This window comes from Pan troglodytes, chromosome 11, assembly GCF_028858775.2.
Source record: "Pan troglodytes isolate AG18354 chromosome 11, NHGRI_mPanTro3-v2.0_pri, whole genome shotgun sequence".
Classification (NCBI taxonomy): domain Eukaryota; kingdom Metazoa; phylum Chordata; class Mammalia; order Primates; family Hominidae; genus Pan; species Pan troglodytes.
This window is the reverse complement of record NC_072409.2, coordinates 101,233,052-101,255,206: the sequence shown is the minus strand read 5'-3', so window position 1 is coordinate 101,255,206 and position 22,155 is coordinate 101,233,052. Positions and strand designations below refer to the sequence as shown.

Here is a 22,155-nt window from a genome sequence, read left to right as displayed (position 1 = left end):
ATCATCTTAGATCTTTTGGATAATTTGTTGCAACTTCTACATCAGCACTTGCTGCTTCACCTTGCATTTTTTATGTTATGGAAATGCCTTCTTTCCTTAAGCCTTAAGAACAAACTTCTGCTAGCTTCCAACTTTTCTTCTCCAGCTTCCTCACCTCTTACAGCCTTCATAAAATTGAAGAGTTAGGGCCTTGCTCTGGATTAGGCTTGGTTTAATGGAATGTTGTGGCTTGTGTGATCTTCTATCCAGACCACCAAAAATTTCTCCATATCAACAATAAAGCTGCTTCATTTTCTTATCATTTGTAGGTTCTGTGAAGTAGCATTTTAAATTTCCTTCAAAAACTTTTCCTTTGCATTCATAACTTGGCAATTTGGCAAAAGAGGTCTAGTTTTCGGCCTGTCTCAGCTTTTAACATGCCTTTCTCATTAGGTTTCATCATTTGTAGTTTTTGATTTAAAGTGAGAGACATGCAACTCTTCTTTTCACTTAAATACTTAGAGGCCACCATAGGATTATTATTTGGCCTAATTTCAATATTATTGTATCTTAGGGAATAGCAAGGCCCAAAGAAGAGAAATAGACGAATGGCCAGTGAATGCAGCAGTCAGAACACACACAACATTTACCAATTAAGTTTGCCATTTATATGGGTGCAGTTTGTGGTGCCCCAAAATAATTACAATAGTAACATCATAGATCATAGTAACAGATATAATAATCATGAACATGTTTGAAATATTACAAGAATTACCAAACTGTGGCACAGAAACAACAGGTAAGCACACACTGTTGGGAATATTGTACTGAAAGACTTACTCAATGCATCATTGCCATAAACCTTCAACTAGTTAAAAACACACACACACACACACACACACACACACACACACACAATCTACAAAGCACAATATAACAAGTATGCCTGTATAGCATATATACTGTGGATAAGAAATTAAGTGTTTATCAGAATATATTCAGTAAAAATGTATCAAAACTACTATCAAGCAACAGTAATTAAGAAAGTGTGGTCCTGGCATAAAGATATCTCTATGTCATAAAGATAGACATACAGACAAATAAAATAGAGTTAAGAGTCCAGAAAATATCTAGTTAATTTTCAACAAAGGTGTCAAGACTATTTAATGGTGGAAAGAATTGTCTTTGCAAGAAATGGTGCTGGGACAACTAGGTATCTACTGTAAAAGAATAAAGATGGACCCCTACTTCACACAATGTACAAAAATTAGCTCAAAATGAATCATAGTACTAAATGTAAAAGCTAAAACAATAAAACTCTTAGAAGAAAATATAGGAGTGAATTTTGTTGACCTTGGATTAGGCAATGGTATCTTAGATATGACACAAAAAGCATATACTACCCAAGAAAAAAATAAATTGAAACAATAAAAAGTACTAATTTTGTGCTTCAAAGACACTGTTAATAAAGTGAAAATATAACTAAGAGAATGTGAGAATATTTGCAAATAATACATCTGAAAAGGGACTTATACCTAGAATATATAACTTTTCTAACTCAACAGTAAAATGGCAACCCAATTAAAACATGGTCAAAGGATTTCTCCAAAGATATACAAATGGACAACAAGCATGTGAAAAGATACTCGACCTCATTAGTTCGCCAGGGAAATGCAAATTAAAACTATGATGAGGTATTACCGTTTTTTAAAAGACAGGTAATAACAATTGTCACCAAGGCTGTAGAGGAATTAGAACCTTCAAATACTGCTAGTGGGAATGCAAAATGGTGCAGCAACTTTAGAAAAATAGTGGCAGTTCTTTAAAAGATAAATGTAGTTTCCATTAGACTCAGCAATTCCACTTCTATATACCCCAAAGAAATGAAAATGTACGTCCACACAAAAACGTGTAGGTGGGCTTCAAGATAGCTGACTAGAAACAACTGGTACTCACCTCCTTCACAAAGAAGAACCAAAATAGTGAGTAGATAATCACACGTAAAATATATCATCTAAGAGAGAACACTGGAATTCGACAGAGAAGTGAATGGAAACACCGTCCTAAAGCAAGGACTGACAGGAAAGCAAGGCAGCCTGGTTAGCCAAAATTGGCTGGGGACATGGAGAGGCTCCCCAGTGCAGGAAAAGGGTAAGTCAGTGACCCCCACTACCCAACATTCCCACTGCAGACTCCTGCATCCTAGCTAGAGGAAAGCCCCTAAACCCTCACAAGTCTCAAGACTAATGGGAGCTACCTGGAGAATACATGAAGGTACTGCTCCAGAGAGGAGGATCATGCTGGGTCCCGCACAGCCTTTAAGCCCTAAGCAGCTCCAGGAAGGCACCATATTAAGAGTCCAGCCCTCACCAGACTGTATCCTGCCAGTGAGCCCAAAGCCCCTGCATCTCCACATTTCTGGAGCCCCATTGATATTCCCTGCCCACAGCCACTGCTGCAGTTGGCTGCTACCACCAAGGCTGAAGCACAAACTACTGGCAAAGACCCTGCTGATCCCAGCAGCAAATCCAGGGTGCATTTTCACATGCCCCAATGTCAAACCCCCACGCACAGCAGCCATTGTGGGCTGGCACTGCCAGGCTGAAGTACAAGCAAAGTGTGCAACCCCCAGCCCGCTGCATACAGCTGCAGCCACTGAAAGCAACCCCGTCCTCCCCAGTAGCAGGGCTGCAATGGATACCACCCCCACCCAAACATTTTGCCTTGGGCCTGGAGATCACCCCACCAATGCCTACCACAGTCACTGGGTGAATGTACCACCAGGGGACCTGAGGCTAGGTCTCCCCAACCCCAAACACCAGTAGCTGAGGCTAGGTCTGCCCATACCCAAACTCCAGTACCCAAGCACACTGTCCAGGAGCCTGGGGACCATCTACAGCCCAGTCCACCATTGCTGGCACCTGAACACTCCTCTCAGGGGCCAGAGGTCAGGGCCACCCAGCCTGCTACTACCACCACAGCTGGCACCCACACATGCCACCTGCAGGTCTGAGGGCTGGCCCACCCAGCCCATTGCTGATATTGTCAACGCCTACACAAACCACTTGGGAGCCAGAGGTTTGTTCTGCCAATACTATTGCCATTACCCACGCCATGCCCATTTCCCAGGACCCGAGAACCTGTCCACCTGCCTGGCGCATTGCTGCCACTATCCACACCTGAACAAGCCACGTGGAGGCCCAAGAATTGGTCTGTGTGGACCTGCTAACAGCAGTGCCAATGCCACCCTGGTGCCCACAGACAGGCCCACTTGCTGTTGCCACCACTAAGGACTAAGGACAAGCCCACCTGGCAACCCAGTCCCTAGCAAAATTTCACCACAACATCCACTAACAACCACACCCTAAGCCACTGATGAAATCACAGATACCACTGATGCTATTCACAGCCAAACAAATCCTACAGCAACTATAATACTGCACATTCCCAGAATCAAAACCAAAGGGCCCCAACCAACCAACACAACAGATACATGTCCAGGAAAAAGTCCTCTCCCACAAAAGCAAATTCAAAAAATTGGAAAAAACATCTGTTACAACAGACGCATAGATATCAACATAGGGACACAAGAAACATAAAAAAGCAGGAAATATGGCACTCCAAAGAAATACAATAATTCTCCAATAAAATATTACAATCAAAAAGATATATATGAAATCCCAGAAAAATAATTCAAAATAATATTAAAGAAGCTCATTGAGATAAAGAGAATACAGAAAATATGAAGCCATTAGAAAAACAATTCCAGATCTGAATGAGGAATTTACTAAACAAATACAAATAAAAAAGAACCAAACAAACTGAAGAATTCATTAAATGAAATACAAAATACATTTCAAAGTTTCGATAATAGAATAGATCAAGGAGAAGGAAGAATTTCATTACTTGAAGACAGGTATTTTTAAATAATCCAGTCTGATAAAAATAAAGAAAAAAGCATTTAAAAAATGAACAAAGACTACATGACATATTGAATACCATGAAGTGACCAAATACTTTAATTTGTAATGTCCCAGAAGATAAAGAGAAAACAAAAAACCTAGAAAACCTACTTAAGGATATAACAGCTGAAAACTTCTCAAGTCTAGCAAGTGATCAAGACACCTAAGTATAGAAAGCTCAGGGATCCCCAAACAGATACAATGCAAAAAGGTCTTCTCTGATTTGGCACATCATAATCAAACTATCAAAAGTCAAAGACAGAGAATTGTAAAAACAGCAAGAAAGAAAGCATCAAGTCCCATATGAGGAATCTGCATCAGACTAACAGTGTATTTCTCCACAGAAACTTTATAGGCCAGGAGAAAATGGGATAACACATTCAAAGTGCGGAATGAAAAACACTTTCAGACAAAAACACTATTTCCAGCAAAATTATCCTTCATAAATAAAGGAAAAAGGCAGGTGATAACAAGCAAAAGCTATGGGACTTTATCATCCCTAGACTGGTCCTACAAGAAATGCTTAAGAGAGTCCTACACTCGGAAACGAAAGGATGATAGCTACCATCATAAAAACACATGAAAGTATAAAACCCACTCTTGGGTGGTTGAGGCACAAGAATTGCTTGAACCTGGGAGGTGGAGGTTGCAGTGAGCCGAGATCGCAACGCTGCACTCTAGCCTAGGCAACAGAGCAAGACTCTGTCTCAATTTTTTTATAAAAAATTAATTAAAAACCCACTGGCAGAGCAAACACACAAATAAGGAAGAGGAAGAACTCTAATGTTACCATTACACAAAACCATCAAACCACAATGATAAACAATAAAAGAAAAAGAAAAGTACAAAGCATATATAAAACAATCAGAAATCAATTAATAAAATGACAGGAGTAAGCCTCGCATAATATCAATAATAATCTTTAATGTAAATGGATTAAACTCTACATTTAAAACATATAGACCTTCTGAATGGACTAAAAAAACAAACATGACACAACAATATGCTGCCTACAAAACATTCATCTCACCTGTAAAGACAAATAGACTGAAAGTAAAGAGACAGAAAAAGATATTCCAAGCAAATGGAAACCAAAAGTAAGCTGGAATAGCTAGCTATACTTATATCAGATATGCAGACTTTAAGTCAAAAATAGTAAAAAGTTACAAAGCAGACCATTATATGAGATCAATTCAGTAAGAAGATATAACAACTCTAAATATATATGCACCCAACACCAGAGTACCCAGATATATAAACCAAGTATTAGATTTAAAGGGAAAGATAGACTCTAATACAGTAATAGTTGAGGACTTGGACACAGGATTCTCAGCATTAGACAGATCTAGTAAAATAGTTAACAAAGAAATATCAGATTTAAACTGCTCTCTAGACCAACTGGACCTAATAGATATTTACAAAACATTTCAACCAACAGCTACAGAATACACATTGTTCTCATCAGCAAATGGAACATTTTCCAAGATAGACCATAGGTTAGGACACAAAACAAGTCTCAAGAAACACGAAAAAAATCTAAATTGTATCAAGTATCTTCTGAGACCACAGTGGAATAAAACTAAAAATCAATAACAAGAGGAACTTTGGAAACTATACAAATACATGGAAATTAAGCAACGTGGTTCTTAACAACCAGTGGGCCAAGAAAGAAACTAGGTAGAAAATCACTTTCTTAAAACAAATGAAAATGAAAACGAAACATACCAAAACCTATGGACTACAACAAAAGCAGTGCTAGGAGGGAAGTTTACAGTAATAAATGCCTATATCAAAACAGTAGAAAGATTTCAAGCAAATAGTCTAATGATGCACCTCAAGGAACCAGAAAAGCAAGAATGAACCAAACCAAAAATTAGTAGAAGGAAAGAAATAATGAAGACCAGATGAGATGTAAAAGCAAAAGAGACTAAAAAAAATATGCAAAGAAGCAATAAGACAAAAAGTTGGTGTTTTGAAAAGATAAACAAGTGAATAAACCACTTTCAAGACTAACCAAGAAGAGACAGGACCCAAGTAAATAAAATCAGGCATGAAAAAGAAGACATTACAGCTGATACCACTGAAATACAAAGATTATCAAAGATTATTATGAACAACTATATACCAACAAACCGAAAAACCTAGAGTAAATGATAAATTCCCAGACACATAAAACCTACCACAATTGAATTGGGTAGAAATAGAAAACTTGAACAAACCAATAAAAAGTGACGATATCAAAGTAGTAATAAAAAGTCTCCCAACAAAGAAAAGTCCAGGACCCAGACAACTTCACTGCAAATTCTAGCAAGTGTTAAAACAAGTAGAACTAACACCAATTCTCCTCAGATTATTTCAAAAAATTGAAGAGGAAGGAACTGGAACTCTCAACAAACTAAGCACAGAAGAAACATACTACAATATAATAAACACCATCTATGGCCTTTTGTGTTGATGGTATCTTATATCAAGAAAAACCTAAAGGCTCTACCAAAAAACTCTTCAATCTGATAATTAAATTCAGTAAAGTCACAGGATACAAAATCAGCATACAAAAATCAGTAAATCAGTAGCGTTTCTATACACCAATAATGAACTGAGAAAGAAAGAAAAAACACAATCCCATTTACAATAGCTCCAACAACAACACTCTAAGAATAAATTTAACCAAGGAGGTGAAAGATCTCTATAAGGAAAACTGCAAAGCACTGATGAAAGAAATTAAAGGAAGAGACAAACAAAGGAAAGCTATCCCATGATCATGGATCAGAAGAATTATTGTTAAATGACCATACTGCCCAAGCAATCTACAGATTTGATATAATCAGTATCAAAATACCAACATCATTTTTCACACAATTAGAGAAAACAATCCTAAAATTTGTATGAAGTCAAAAAAGGGCCCGAATAGTCAAAAAAATCCTAAGCAAAAAGGACAATGCTGGAGGCATCACATTACCTGACTTCAAAGTATATTATGAGGCTACAGTAACCAAAATAGCATAGTATCTGTATAAAAGCAGACACACAGACACACAGACCAAGGGAACAGAATAGAGGATCCAGAAATAAATTCATATATTTACAGCCAACTGATTTTTGACAAAGGCATCAAGAACATACATTAGGGGGAAAAAAAACAGTCTTTTGAATAAATGAGAAGTGCTGGGAAAATTGGATATCCATATGCATAAGAATGAAGATGGAAACTGGACCCCATTTCTCACCATATACAGAAACCAACTCAAGATGTATTAAAGACTTAAACATAAAACCTACAACTGTGAAACTACCAGAAGAAAACTTAGGAAAAATATTTCAGGACTTGGTCTAGATGAAAATTTTATGGCTAAGACCTCGAAAAATGCAGACAACAAATACAGACAAATGGGACTCTACTAAATTAAAAAGCTGTATAGTAAACAATCAACACAGTGAGGAGACAACCTGTAGAATGAGAGAAAACACTTGAACTTTTTGCTTGACAAGGGACACTACCCAGAATATACAAGGAACTCAACAATTAAAAAAAAAAAGGTACCATTAAAAAGTGGGCATAGGACATGAATATGCATATCTCAAAAGAAGATATGCAAATAGCCAACAGGTATATGAAAAGTACCATCATTAATCAACAGGGAAATGCAAGTCAAAACCACAATAACATATCATCTTAGAACGGCTTTTATTAAAAGGACAAAAAGTAACAGATGCTGGCAAACATGCAGAGAAAAGGGAACTCTTGTACACTGTTGGTGGGAATGTAAATTAGCATAATCACTAAGGAAAAGAATACTGAGAATTCTTAAAAAACTAAAAATAGAACTACCATAAGATCCAGCAATTCACTATTGGTTATTTATCCAAAGGAAAAAAAACAATCAGTATATCAAAGGGATACCTGCACTTGCACGTTTATCACAGCACTATTCACAAGAGCAAGGATAGGAAATCAACCTAAGGGTCTATCAACAGATGAATGAATTTTAAAAATCTGGTATATATACACAATGGAATAATACTATGAGCCATAAAAAGAATGAAATTCTGTCATTTGCAGCAACATGGATGGAACTGGAGGTCATTATGTTAAGTGAAACAAACCAGGCACAGAAAGACAAATATCGTATTTTCTCACTCATATGTGGGAGCCAAAAAAGCTGATCTCATGGAGGTCAAGAATTGAATGAGAGATACAAGAGGCTGGAAAGGGTGCACGGGTGGAGCGGGGGACGAAGAGAGTGTGGTTAATGGTTATAAACACACAGAAGAAATAAGTTATAATGCTCAGTAGCACAGTAGGGTGACTACAGTCAGCAGCAATGTATATTTTAAAGTAACTAGCAGAGAGGACTTGAAATGTTCCTAATATATAGAAATGATAAATACTCAAGGTGATGGAGACCCCAAATACTCTGATTTGATCATTATATATTATATGCATGTAACAGATACTCATATGTACCCCATAAATATGTAAGATACTGTGTATCAATAAAAAACTACAAACATGATGTCTATAGTCACATAAAAACATTGTATTTGTTAGCTTTTAAAAACAGGATACAAAATTGTGTGTACTTTGTACTTGATTATAACTACTTTAAAATTACATAGGCACATGAAAGTATTAAAAAGCATGGGTAATTTTCTCCTTTGATTTCTAAACTTCCTATAACTTTTGAGAATTACATTCATAATTAGGTAATATATTCATAAATGTTACTTTACATTAAAAATATACTTACTGTGATGATGCCAATTAGTTGAGTGTAAAAGAGTCCAGTTATTCCAACTAACATAGTAATGCCCATAAAGGCTGCTAGTCTCATTATGGCCAATTCATGTCTAAAAACAAAGAGGTCCTAAAAAGAAAAAGAAAGTCTTAAAAACCATTCAGAGTTGCTTATATTGCTTACAGTCGCAATAATAATCAAGAATTGAGCCATAACACAACTTCCTTATTATCTTAAAAGAACTACCTCTCCCTCTTTTATACTTCTATTGAAATCAATGTATAAATATTTTAAAATTTCAAAAATAGGTATTTTAATTTACAATAGCAAGCTGGAAAATACAGGAGTTTACTACTCTACTGCATCAAAACTCCTCAATCTTAGGTGCAAGTTAGCCTTGTTTGTTTTTTGAACCTATTTTGGGCAAAAAAAAAAAAAAAAGAAAGAAAGAAAAGAAAAACAAACCCAAAACAAAAAACACAGACGGTTGTACAATCTTTGGTTTACAAAAGGAATTTTATTATTTCTCTGCTAAAAAGTTTGAATACACAGCATGATTCATATTATTAAAGTTCAAGTGACCAAGATATCTAGAAATCATTAACGTGGACAAAATGAAGAGAAATCATATATAATAGGATCATAAGTACAGCTCTCTTCAAGCCTACTTCATTCAGTCACCCAACCACCATTGCCAAGCATTGTGTTATGTAATAGAAATGTATAAATGATAAAAATATGGTCCATGGCCTCAAGAAGTACAGTTTATTTAGAAAGACAGCCCAACTTTGGAAAATTCCAAAACAATGTGATACATTTTATAACAGGGATGCATGCAGAGTACTGTAGAAACATAAAGGAATGCCTAGATAGGAGGGAGGAATTGAAATGCTGTGATTTAAAGGCAGGTCTTCTGGCTCAGAGATTGAAAATGAGGGTCCTAAAAGTAAACCAAAGACACTGTGGTGGGAAGACAGAAAAACAAAAAGCATTTCATTTACTCTCACTGTTACCAACCAACCAGACCAGAGGAAGGAGAGAGAGATGAAGAACTAAGACTTCTCCTGGAAATCTGCTGTTGCTAAGCTGTGGAATAAAACAACCACAGAAAATAAAAGCACCAAGTGGATGGAAAGGACACCCAAACACAACCACCCACATGCTTTCTTTTATACTGATTCATGTTAAGGATTAAAGTATCCTAACAGCAACTTCAAAAATAGGAAGGCCACCAGAGATAGTATGCTTGCTTGAAACAAAAGAACTGATACTTTTCTGTGTGTATTATATTGAGTCACCACCAGACTCAAGCAAAAATCTGATTTCACATCCACATTACTTATTCACTAGCCTGGAAAAACTTAGAATTCAGCAAGACACTTAAAACGTTATGTAGCAGGTAAATATTAGGCAATCATTTCAAAACTTCAGTAAAAAGAACCCAATATAGAATCCCTATAAAACATATAAAACCAAAATGATGGGCCTGTGGATGACATAAAAAATTAAGTAAATTCTGCACTAACACTATTTAAAAACACAAATTTGTTCTAACATAATTGATACATTAAACAAGTTTGACCATGGCAATCATTCTTATGCATACTTTTATCTGTGAAAAAATCCCAGATGAACACAAAAAATTGTACCCAGATGAACGAAAATATGTAGAAATACACAAAACACAGTCACCCGTCAAACATCTACCAGCCACCTCAGTTTCTCTTCCATGCTATGAGCCACACCCACCCACATCTAGTATTACAACTCTCCCTCCAATTTCACAGACCCTCCCTTCCATCACTTCACAATAATTTACATTCTGCAACCCTCCTGATGCTCACTTCCATAAGAAAACTTCAGGTCTTTCTCAAGGTAAAGTGCCATGTTTATCATAGTATTTATGTATTTCTTAATCACTTAATATTTATATAAAAGAGTGCTGTTGTTTTTATTATATTCCTATCCTTTTAAGTGTCACAGACAAAGTTTCGGAGTGGTAAGCCCTGTGGTTTTAATGCACGGTTTTACACAGTGAAGTGATTTTTAGGAATGCACATATTGCATTATAGCAGAGCTTACTGTACTAAAATTACCATCTATGACCAAATAAAATCCATCCACTCTACTCCCAGTGAAAAGATTTTAAAATAATTTTTGGCCAACTACAATTTATAAATGTCAAGGATGGAGATGAGACTAAAAGATCTACTTATAATATTACATTTATTCATTTGGTTATACATTTATATTTAAAGTATTTATGTAAAATACAGTAGTAAAAAAACTTTAATCTAGAAATTGCTTTTTATCACTTTTACATTTTCAAAAAAACAACTGTATTCCAAGTTCACACATGCATAATTAACATCATCAGCACTAAATCCATATTTTGAGTCACTTAACACTGTTCTCTAGAGTACATCTTTACTTCTGTCTTAGATTTTTTTTAGATTTAACACTTTTTGAATCCAAAAATTGGCTTAAAAATTTTTATCCAAATCACAGGAACCCATTTGCCATCCGAGATCTTTACTACATAATCAGTGTTATGGGCTCAATTAGGTCCCCCAAAATTCCTATGTTGAAGCCCTAACCCCTGTACCTTAGAATGTGACTGTAGTTGGAGACAAAGCCTTTAAAGCAGTGACTAAAATAAAATGAGGCCCTTAGGGTGGGCACTAACCCAATCCGACTGGTTCCCTTATAAGAAGAGGAAATTTGGACACACTGAGAGACACCATGGATGCTCCCAGAGGAAACACCATGTGGGGACAGAGAGAAGGTGGTTATCTGCAAGCCAAAGACAGAGGCGTCAGGAGAAAACTAACCTGCTGACACCCTGATCTTGGAGTTGTAGCCTACAGAATGTGAGAAAATGAATTTCTGTTGTTTAAGCCACGCACTTTGTTGTATTTTCTTAAGGCAGGCCTAGCAAACTAATATAATCAATAAATGTATTTCTTTATTGTTTACATGTCTTCCATTTTTGTTAAGAAATGTGCTCATATACAGATAAATTCATAAAACACATGTGTTCAGTTTAAAGAGAAGTAACACTGGGCCGGGCATGGCGGCTCACGCCTGTAATCCCAGCACTTTGGGAGGCCAAGGTGGGTGGATCACCTGAGGTCAGGAGTTCGAGACTAGCCTGGCCAACAGGCGAAACCCCGTCTCTACTAAAAAATAAAAATAAAAATAAAATAGCAGGGCACGGTGCTGCGTGCCTGTAATCACAGCTACTAGGCGGGGCTGAGGCAGGAGGATCACGTGAACCTGGGAGGTGGAGGTTGCAGTGAGCCGAGATCGTGCCACTGCACTCCAGCCTGGGCAATAGAGTGAGACTCTGTCTCAAAAAATATATATATATAAAGAAGAAGAAGAAAAGTAACAGTATCCTCTCAAGAATTAGAACATCTGAAATCAAGTAGAGCCTCCTGTGTATTCCTTCCCCATTGCTGGCTCTCCCTCACCCCTACCCTAAAGGTAAAGGTTACTAACTCCTTCTTCATACATTTTGGATATTGCTATGTTTCAGTTGCACATTGCAAATATCTTCTCCTGCTCTGAAACTACCCTATATTCACTCTCTTGATGGCACCTTTTTATAAACTAAAGTCTTAATTTTAAGTAGTCCAATGTATCAATCTTTTCCTTTAGTGCTTTTTATATCCTATTTGAGAAATCTTTCCTGATGCTGAAGTAATAATGGCATTCTCCTATATTATCTTGTAAAGCCTTTTAAAAGCTTTGTTAAGTTTTGCCTTTCACATTTAGGTCACTAATTCACATAGAATTATTATTTAATTTTTTTGTGCACAGTGAAAGACAGGAATCTGAATTTACTTTTTGTATATGAATATTCAACTGTTCCAGAATGACTTATCTAAAAAGCTGTCATTTCTTCAGTGACCTGAGATCAAGTATCCATACATGCATGGGCTCTCTACTCTTGTTCCCTTGGTTTGTTTATCCCTGCAACAGTGACAAATGTCTTAGTTATTATGGCTTTGTAATAAGTCTCAATACCTGGTAGGCCATGTCATCCCATCTTATTCTTTTGCAAGAATGTCTTGATTATTCCAGATAATTTGTATTTGCATAAAAATTTTAAAGTTACATTTTCAAGTTACAACACATACTCATGCATACATTCACGTATAATATATTCTCTCCATTACCTTTCGTTAAGTTTCTTCTAAAGGACTTGCACTTTGTCAGATTTAATTCAGTAATTTCCTGTTTTTTGATTCTATTATAAATGGCATTTGCTATTAATTTCATTGTCTAAAGGTTTGTGGGCATATAAAAATAGATTTTTAAAAATATTGTTTCATAGTCACATTTTTTATACTTTCTTAAAAACCCAAAAGAATCTATAGATAAATCATTTATACAATTACATCATCTATGTGTAATGACAGTTTTATTTCCTTCAGCAGTTGTACCTTTTCTTTCTTTCTCTTGTCTTACTGCATTGGCTAGAATTTCTAGTAGTATGTTTAATAATAATAATGGTGATAGTGGGGGCATCAATGCCTTGTCTCCAACCTGGAGGGAAGAAGTCAACATTTCATCTTAGCATGCTATAGTTGGTTGATTTTGTGTTTTTTTTTTAAGGAGGTCGGGAAGAAAGACCATTTATCTGATTATGAAAGTTCTCCTAAGTTCTAGTTTACTAAGAGTGTGTAACCTGAATGAATCCTGAATTTTATCTTTGTCTTCATACACTGAGATGCTCTATTTGAATTTTTTTTCTAATCTGTTAATGTGATAAAATATACTGACTTATTTTCTAGTGCAAAAACCACCTTTCATTCCTAGGATAAACTCAATTTGGTCAGGTTGCTTATATATAACCACATTACATACTATATACAACGGGTGGGAGTTCATATATATATACATATATATATACACACACACACATATATATATTTACACACACACACATACACATATATATTTACTTTGCTTTAGTCTGTAGAAATTGCTAAGCTGTTTCTTTATTTCATAGGAAAAAACAAACACAAAGAATACCATGAGGCTCATATAAACAGAGCAAGGTAGGAAAGTCGGTTCTACTGCATGTATTCTCGACAGGGCAAGTTTTGCTCCCAAGTGGGAGAAAACTGGTTCTTAGAGGGAGAAAAAAAGTCTTAGCTATCACTATGGTTTGTGGCTCTACACAATCTTATCTGACAAAATCTTTTTTCTTAGTATTTAACTTCACAGGGGTGGTGAGAGGAGAAAATTTCCATAGGAGGAAAATGGGAATTAAAAAAAAGGTTAAAAACTACTGTTCTACTAGATAATATTTCTTATAAAACCATAGTTGTAATGACAGTGTGGTATTGTCTCTCCACAAGGAGAGACAAATAGATCAACTGACTAGAAAAGAAACAGAAACAGACACACACACATATGAATCATGATTATGAGAAAGATGGCACTACAGAGTGGAGGGGAAAGAATTATCTTTTCAATAAATGGTGCTAAATCAATTGACTATTCATCTATGAAAAAACTGAAACCCTGACTTCTATCTCATGAGAATCACAAAATTCAATTCCAGGTAGAAATGGGAAAGACAGAAAAATATAGTACCTAGATGATAATAAAGGAGAATTACATTGGTTTTAGAAAGGATAAAAAATATTTTATAAACTGAACCCAAAAAACACTACTCAAAAATGAAACGGTTGATAAGGTGGAGTACATTAAAATTTAAAACCTCTGCTTACCAAAAAATGCCATTAAGAGAGTGAAAAGATAAACCAAAGAGTGGAAGATGTTTACAACACATTCCAAAAAAAGGACTAATCTAAAACGCCCTACAATTACCAAGAAAAAGTCAAATGGGAAAAATACTTAAATAGGCACACTTTGCCAAATAGGCCAGTCATATAATCAGTAAATATATGAAAAGGGGTTCAGTATCATTAGTCATCAGAGAAATGTAAATTAAAACACAATGAAGTACTGCTCATACATACCAAATGGCTAATGTTAAGAAGATTTAAGTATTAGTAAGGATATGAGGCAATCAGAATTCATATACTCTACTGGTAGGAGTTTAAATGGGTGCAACTATTTTGGAAAAGTGTTTAACACTATCTAAAGGAACATACCAATTAACCTTTGAACACCAGCACTTCTAGCTATACATCTAAGTGAAACACATGCACATGTACAGCGGGAGGAATAAACAAGGCTGCTTACAACAGCATTATTTATAACCTCCAAAAACTAGAAACAAAGTAAATGTCCATCAACAGAACGAATAAATGGCTTTATATTAAATAAAATATGATGAGGATTCACAACAATTAAAATAAACTGTATCTAAAGTAACAAAAAGGATAAATCTTCCAAATGTTGCCCAAAAGAAACATCAGGATGATTCACTTAACTGTTTTTATTTTTATGCACTCCTTCATATGTGTATCACATTTTACAATATAAAAGGTACAAAAAGTTGTGACAGTGAAATACAGAATATAAAAATACTTTTATTAATTTTAGAAAACCAAACTCTTAAAATACATATAAAACATAAAAGTTAGTTATAAATGGCCTATAAAAAACAGAGACAAAAATTTGTCAAATAAGACACAGAAAAGGATGTGAGAGACAGGAAAAAAGGAGAGGAAGAGTCAGACCACCTCTCTGATCTCATCTACCACTTTCTTCCTGGCTCACCTCCAACTACACTGACCTCCTTGCTATTTCTCAGACATAGCTAGCGAACTTTCAAATCAGGACTGCTGCATTTGTTCTTCCCAGAAAACTCCCCAGACAACCACATGCATACTCCCCTCACTTTCTTCAGGTTTCTACTTAAATATCGCCTTATCAGAGAACTTTTCCTTGACCAAATTACAGAAAATCCCAGTATTCCCTATTTCCTTGGTGTATTTTATTTTTTTCATAGTATTTATCTCCATCTGATATATATCTATTTATTTGTTGTTTTGTCTCACTTAGCAGTATGCAAGTTTCTTGAAGATGGGGACTTTTGCCTGTCTTGTTCAATGATGAGTGCCTGGAATGTAGAATCAGCTCCAGCTCAACAAATATTTATGAAATGAATGAATGAAAACAAAGAAAATTGGACAAAGAACTGTCTCTTCCCTCAACATGTGAAGAGACAGAGAAAAGTATCTACAAGGACTGTTTCACATGTATAATAGCAGCAATAAACACAGAAAAAGAAACACATAGGCAACATGTACATAAACATACTTATGTCCTTACACATAAACCAGCAGAGGAGGAGAGGGTCACTCTCATGAAATATTAATAATATTCCTATACTCCTATCTCATAATCTTTTAGAACTGTATCATTTAAAAATTTTTAAATGTTACAAAACTAGGCAGTGGGGGGCACCACCTCTTAATGCAAGCTAAATGAAAAGAAGAGTCAGATTTGGCTATTTATGATCTAACAAATAATTAAATACTTGATCTGTGAATTCCTTCAGCTCATATCTTCCTATAAACTTATATCCTAATCTCAATTCAAATTCTAAGACTATATACTATACCTTATCATTTCTAAGAACTGTAACTCATAACAGAATTACAATTTCAAGTATGTCACCTTATGAATACCACATGCTTTCTTTTGAGCTAACTCCCTGTTGACTATCAATGCTAACAAATTCTCAACCCCAACGGGAGCTCCAATTCCTTGGCCCAACCACCATGTCATTGGCTTTCCAGAATATATTCAACTCCCTACTTGTTTATATTCCACAGTCCATCATGATAATTTCTCTTTCAATTTACCACCACGTTTCTTGACCCTCTCTCACCACCATTCTACTCGTGTTTCACTGGCTGCAGTCTTAGTCACCTTTCTTGTTACCTTTCATCTTTCTAACTTCAAAAACTGAAGAGTGCCTAGTTTGGTCTTCAGAACTCTTTTCTTTTCTATTTCGAATTACTTCTAGGAAATCTCCAGTCAGTTTCCATGTCTTTAAATATCATCTTTATGCTGAAAGCTCCCAAATTTATTTATCTAGCTCAGACCACCCCATTGAAATCCAGATTTTTGTATCTAGCTACTTAATTAACATCTGTCCCTGGAAGTTAAGTAGGCAGAGTAAACATGTGTAAAACCCAAATCTTTAACTTCTTCCCAGAAACTATTCTTACGTCAGGCTCCCCCTCTCGGTAACTGGTATCTCCATTCTTCCAGTTGTTTGGGCGGTGAAGTCCTGGAAATATCCTTGACGTTTCGCATTCTATCTCACAGCCCACATTCAAATTATCACCAAATTCTGTTAGCTCTTCAAACTATAATAGACCACTTGTAAACGCTTCTACCACTACTAATAATCATTTCATATTTGGACTGTATTTTAGCAGCCTAGTAGCTGGTCTTCTTGCTATTATCCTTGTCCTTTATTTTTCATAGCAATCAAGTTTTTTTTACTAAAATGTAAATGAGATTGTGTAATGGCTCAAAACCCTCCAACAGCTTACAAAGTCCCAACCACTAACCATCTTAATAAAGTCTCCAGTCCAATCACAGCCCTTACTACTCTCAACTCATCATCTCCTATTGCTCTGTCCCTAACTCACTCCACTCAAGATACACTGGTCTCCTTACTGTTCCTTGAGAATGTCAACAACAGTGACTTACTTGAGTTCCAGGTCTCTGTTCAAGCGTCACTAGAGAAAGGTCTTCCTTGACTATATCCACCCCTGTACCCTGCTTTATTATACGTCATAATACTCATATTGTTTACCATGTATTTGTTTATTGCCTGTCTTCTCTAATTGGAACGTAAGCTCCTTAAACACAGGAACTTTGTTTTAGAGCCTAGACGAAGGGGAAGTGAATAGACAATAATATGTACTGAATGACTGAATAAATGTTCCTCACAATTTATTAAAATAAAAAACTGTGTTTTACAAATAAAATTTTATATATAAAATGACAATTTTCCTATCAATGAGTTTGAAGCAATTTTTATTTATAAACCACAGCTTAGACGTACTTTTCTGTGTTTTTATAAGACTACTCTGAAAAGTAAAAAATTTTTTTTTCTTTGTGATCTTCCTCCTACTGAACAGTTTCTCAACCTCAGCACTACTGACACTCGGCTGGATAATGCTTTGTTACAGGGGACTCTCTTGTGCATTGCAGAACATTCAGCAGACTCCCTGGCCTCCACCCACTAGATGCCAGCAGCACTCCCCTAGCTGCCACAACCAAAAACATCTCCAGACATTACCAAATGTTTTCTGTGGGGGAAAGTCAACCTCCTCCCAACTGAGAACCACTGTACCCACTGGTAAAGGATTTTGTTTTTCTCTGTTGTTAAAAGAATAGAAACACCTGGAGACAGTAAAAATCATAAAATTAAAAAATAAAAATAACAGAAACAGCTTAGATCACATCTGAGATATCTAAAGCATACAGATTTGAATTTTCAAAATAACTAAATAACCAACTTCACATGCTGAGGGTAGGTTCATAAGGCAAATACTCTCACATTAAAATAAGCAATCTTAATTTAATCCTAAAATAAAATCCTATGATACCTGTATGGGTATGAGCCTTTTTGGAAGGACCCTTAGCTTAAGTTTATTATATTCTAAAACATAAGAAAAGAAGTTACAAGCTTATTCTACATAAAACCCCTCCACTTCCCAACCCAACGCTCAGGTAAAATGTACTTTTCTCAGTCTTATTACATCCTAATGGCAATTAATATCTAAAGTGAAACAAATAATTATTTATACCTCCCTAATGGCTGTCACTGAGTGTTCAGAATTATCCACTAAATTTTGGTAATCATATGTATGCAACTGTCTTACAGAGCGTATTTCACTAGCATCTGACTGTCAGGTTCATGGCTGAGGGTGAAGTATTCCAGAAAAATTATTTTGTCTGCCTGACCATATTTTAGCAGTAAAAATTCTAGAAAAGTTTGGGCAATCCAATAAGAGAACAGGATAACATACTTCCTTACTACATTCACCAATTAATGCAGTGCTACAGTGTTTGGTAAAAGTAAAAGAAGAGTAAGACAATAAAATTGCTGCCAGGTTTTAACCATTTAAATTCACAGTAACTGTAACAGTTTTACAGAGAAATAAAAACTGCTAAATTTTCTATGTTAAATGCTATTAATATTTATAACTGACTATGGAAATATGTTTAATGAGGACATATACTCAGTCAACCTGGTATTGTAGGACATGATTAAGATTTATTATAAGGTTTCTGTGTTCCATCTCTCACTAAAAACGTAGAGATATACTGACAAATGGAATTGGCAATTGTTAGAATAGATTATTCTTATTTCTTTAGAAATATAAACTATATCTGACATTATTCTTTTCAAGCAAAAAAAATAAAAAATGTTACTAAGGAATATCTCTAGTAGCATCTCAGGAAACAGGAACAAAAAAGCCAAATTACTTTTATATTAGCATTAAAAATAATTTTCATCTCATATCAATTTTAATTCCACAATACTCTTGGCTATTCTTGACTCTTGGCTATTCTTTCCAAAAATCTAAAAAGCTGAATGTGTATTTTAGCAATTTTTTTCCATTCTTCAGTGAACAAAATAAATGACCTTCTAGATATTAAGAAAATAAAAGTTATTATTAAGGCTACAATATTTTTTTAAATAGCAGAAGTACTCAGGCGACTTTAAAACAGATTATACAAAAAGATTAAAATAAATTATGAAAAGATTTACCAATATTCAAAGCTACCTGCAGCCAAGTCTCCTGGCTATTTCTTTTTTTTGTTAGCCAAAAGGCTAGGCAAATAATTCTGTAGGAAGAGTTCTGACATCAAATCCCTAGCAACACTATTAGATATCAGCCAATTGGAATAATAATAATGTATCTTCCTAGCAGAAGAGTTGGCTAGGCTGCTAAACATTATTTATTTTCCTCTTCTGAATTTTGGCAGCATTTCCTTTATTGAAATTCTCTCTCCTCTCTTCCCCTTCTGTCACCCACTGCTCTCATAGCCTTACACGCAGTTAGTATGCTCTTCCCCTTCACATAAAAATAAGTATACAACAATTAGAAATTATCAGAATCCACTTCATCTAAAAAGAAGCTAAAGGACATAATTTTAGATTAAAGTGGCATACCATCAAAGATTAGCAGTATAATCTCTGACAGTAATAGCCACAAATTATTTTTTTTAAAAGCTTGTATTTTCTCTTGTAGAGAAATAGTAAACTTTGCCTGCAGCTGATTTCCAGCAGGTACATATTTTAAAAAATATTTTTAACCCACTGCGATGCCTTTATAAGATATAATAGACTGCCTCAATGAAAACAGCAAAATATTAATCTATCAATCAGGAGGTTCACTGAGCTTTCTCTGAAGAGCAGATATTATGATGTTTAGTATTTTAAAATATATTTAATATTTTTAATCCTACAATAATATTGCTAAAAAATTCCTTGGGGGAAAAATGCAAAAAGTAGTATTGAATGGGAGCTTGAATAGGATTTAATAATAGCAAGAACATGACTTAGGGACATGGGCCCAAATCACACCTCTGTCAAGTGGCAAGTTTGTGATTGGACAAGGTATTGAACTTCTCTGAATTTCAGTTACCTTACCTGTAAGATGGCAACCATACTATTTATCCCTTCAGAAATATTTCATATGAGTAGACATTTTCCACTAATCCAAGTAACACACAAATCCAGAATAATATAAAAAGAAAACATGTTACCAATAAAATATTCATGGATAAACATACAATAAATTTAAGAAGGTATACTCTTTAAATACAGTGGTACTTTCCTTCATATTTAATTGAAAACCGTAATTTTCTAGTTTTCGTAAATAACCAGTATCCAATAAAATGAAATAGAGTTTGATAATATACCAAATGACTAGGCATCTGCTTATAAGCATTTAAAGTAACAGTGAAATAGTCAAATATGGACCTTGGTAAAAAATGAAAGTTCATTTTCTTCAATATCCATCTATTTTATTCACTTAAATGCCAAATCATTACCCAATCTACAGGTTTTAGAACCTAGACAATGATTTTCATGCCAATAAATATTTAAAGTCAAACATTACTTTCGAGAGGGGTTTTAAGTAAAATTCAACATTATACTGGAATGATAAATGCAAACGATGCAAACTAATTTAATGTCTAACATCTGAAAAACTTCTCCAAACATCTCAAAGTTTATAATCTTTATTGATTTAGTGATTCTAACAAAAAATGTTTAATTTATCTCCATTTATTTAGAAAACAAAACTATTACTCAAGTTTCTGCAATTTTTCTAGACATGCATTTTTTACACTGAGAATTTGGGGATTTTTTAAGTTACTATTTCTGATAAAGATAGTAAATACTAATTCTTTTTAGGTTCACAGGCCTTTTTTTAGTGTAAGACTCAGAATATAAATCAATATCTATAGCTTAAAAAATAAATCCTAAATTTGGGCATTGATTCATGATAAACTATAAATTCCTTATTTCCTGCATATCTTAGTCCTTATTTCCTCAACAAAAGATAAATTCAAGTATTTCCTCAAAACTTCACATGGTAAAAACATATAAATCTTTGAACGTTCGTGATAAAAGAATATTTTAAAAGTAAAGATTAAGAAGAAATCTAAAAAGCATTAAGTTACTATAAAAAACAATGGGGCACTTGAAAAGAAATTAAAATAATCCAGCTCAGAAAGAGCTCTCCTGAAAACAGAAGGCGAGGAGAAGAGAGAAATGGAAGAAAATCAGGCTCCCAATCTGTTCATTTCCCAGAATTTGTGAACAACCTGCTTTCTCTCAACTGTCTTTACCATGAGCATAACATACAACATACCAGTTTTCTACTGAATACAGGTTAAGTGCCATTACATCAATGGTCAAAGTGCAACTCATTTTTTTTGTTGTTGTTGTTTAATTTTCACTTTCGCCTTAAAAAACAAGAAAAGAAAAACAAGAAAGTTAACACTTTCTCTTCTGACCCAGGCAATTCCATTCAGCTTTGGAATTTAAAGATGGGCTAGAAAAGATACTATGCTGCCACCTATCTACGTGAAAGGGTAGAAAGAAAATGCAGACTACAGCTTTCGCTTCAGTCTGGCTGACAGAAGAACACAGGGTCAAAGTCCACCGCATGCTTTAACTGCATCATTACTCCCACAAAAAATATGTATAATAATCATTAATGCAATATCCAAAGATAGTTAGGGACCTTTGGGGATCTTATTCCATATCCTGAATAATAGAAAGTATAATAAGATGAAGTTCCTGATACTGTCTTTATTCACACATAGTTTTATACACATAATCAACAGCTGGATACAGATTTTTGCTTGTTTTAGAGAAAAATGAAAGAAACACAGGAAAAGACTTGCAAAAAACACTGATGAGGCAGTATTTTTTGAAGAATATTCCACCATAAAACATTATTTTTTTAAATGTCAATGGTAATAATGGTGACTTTCGTTCTGAAATT

The 22,155-nt window shown here is 34.9% G+C and overlaps 1 protein-coding gene across 28 annotated transcripts in view; it reads right to left on the bottom strand.

The window, feature by feature from the left end:
• The window catches only part of ZDHHC21 (zinc finger DHHC-type palmitoyltransferase 21), a 132,166-nt gene that overhangs the window by 76,163 nt on the left and 33,848 nt on the right, over positions 1-22,155 (bottom strand). For 27 of the 28 annotated variants that reach the window (XR_010148756.1, XR_010148754.1, XR_001720669.4 and 24 more), the window contains one exon: positions 8,690-8,806. Coding sequence is in view for 19 of the 28 variants with exons in the window: in XM_063787973.1 (XP_063644043.1) it covers positions 8,690-8,806 (117 nt within the window). In the remaining 9 variants the exon portion in view is untranslated. Of the gene's footprint in view, positions 1-217; positions 312-8,689; positions 8,807-22,155 lie in introns of those variants that run through there. The other variant, XM_063787975.1, reaches the window with a different exon arrangement.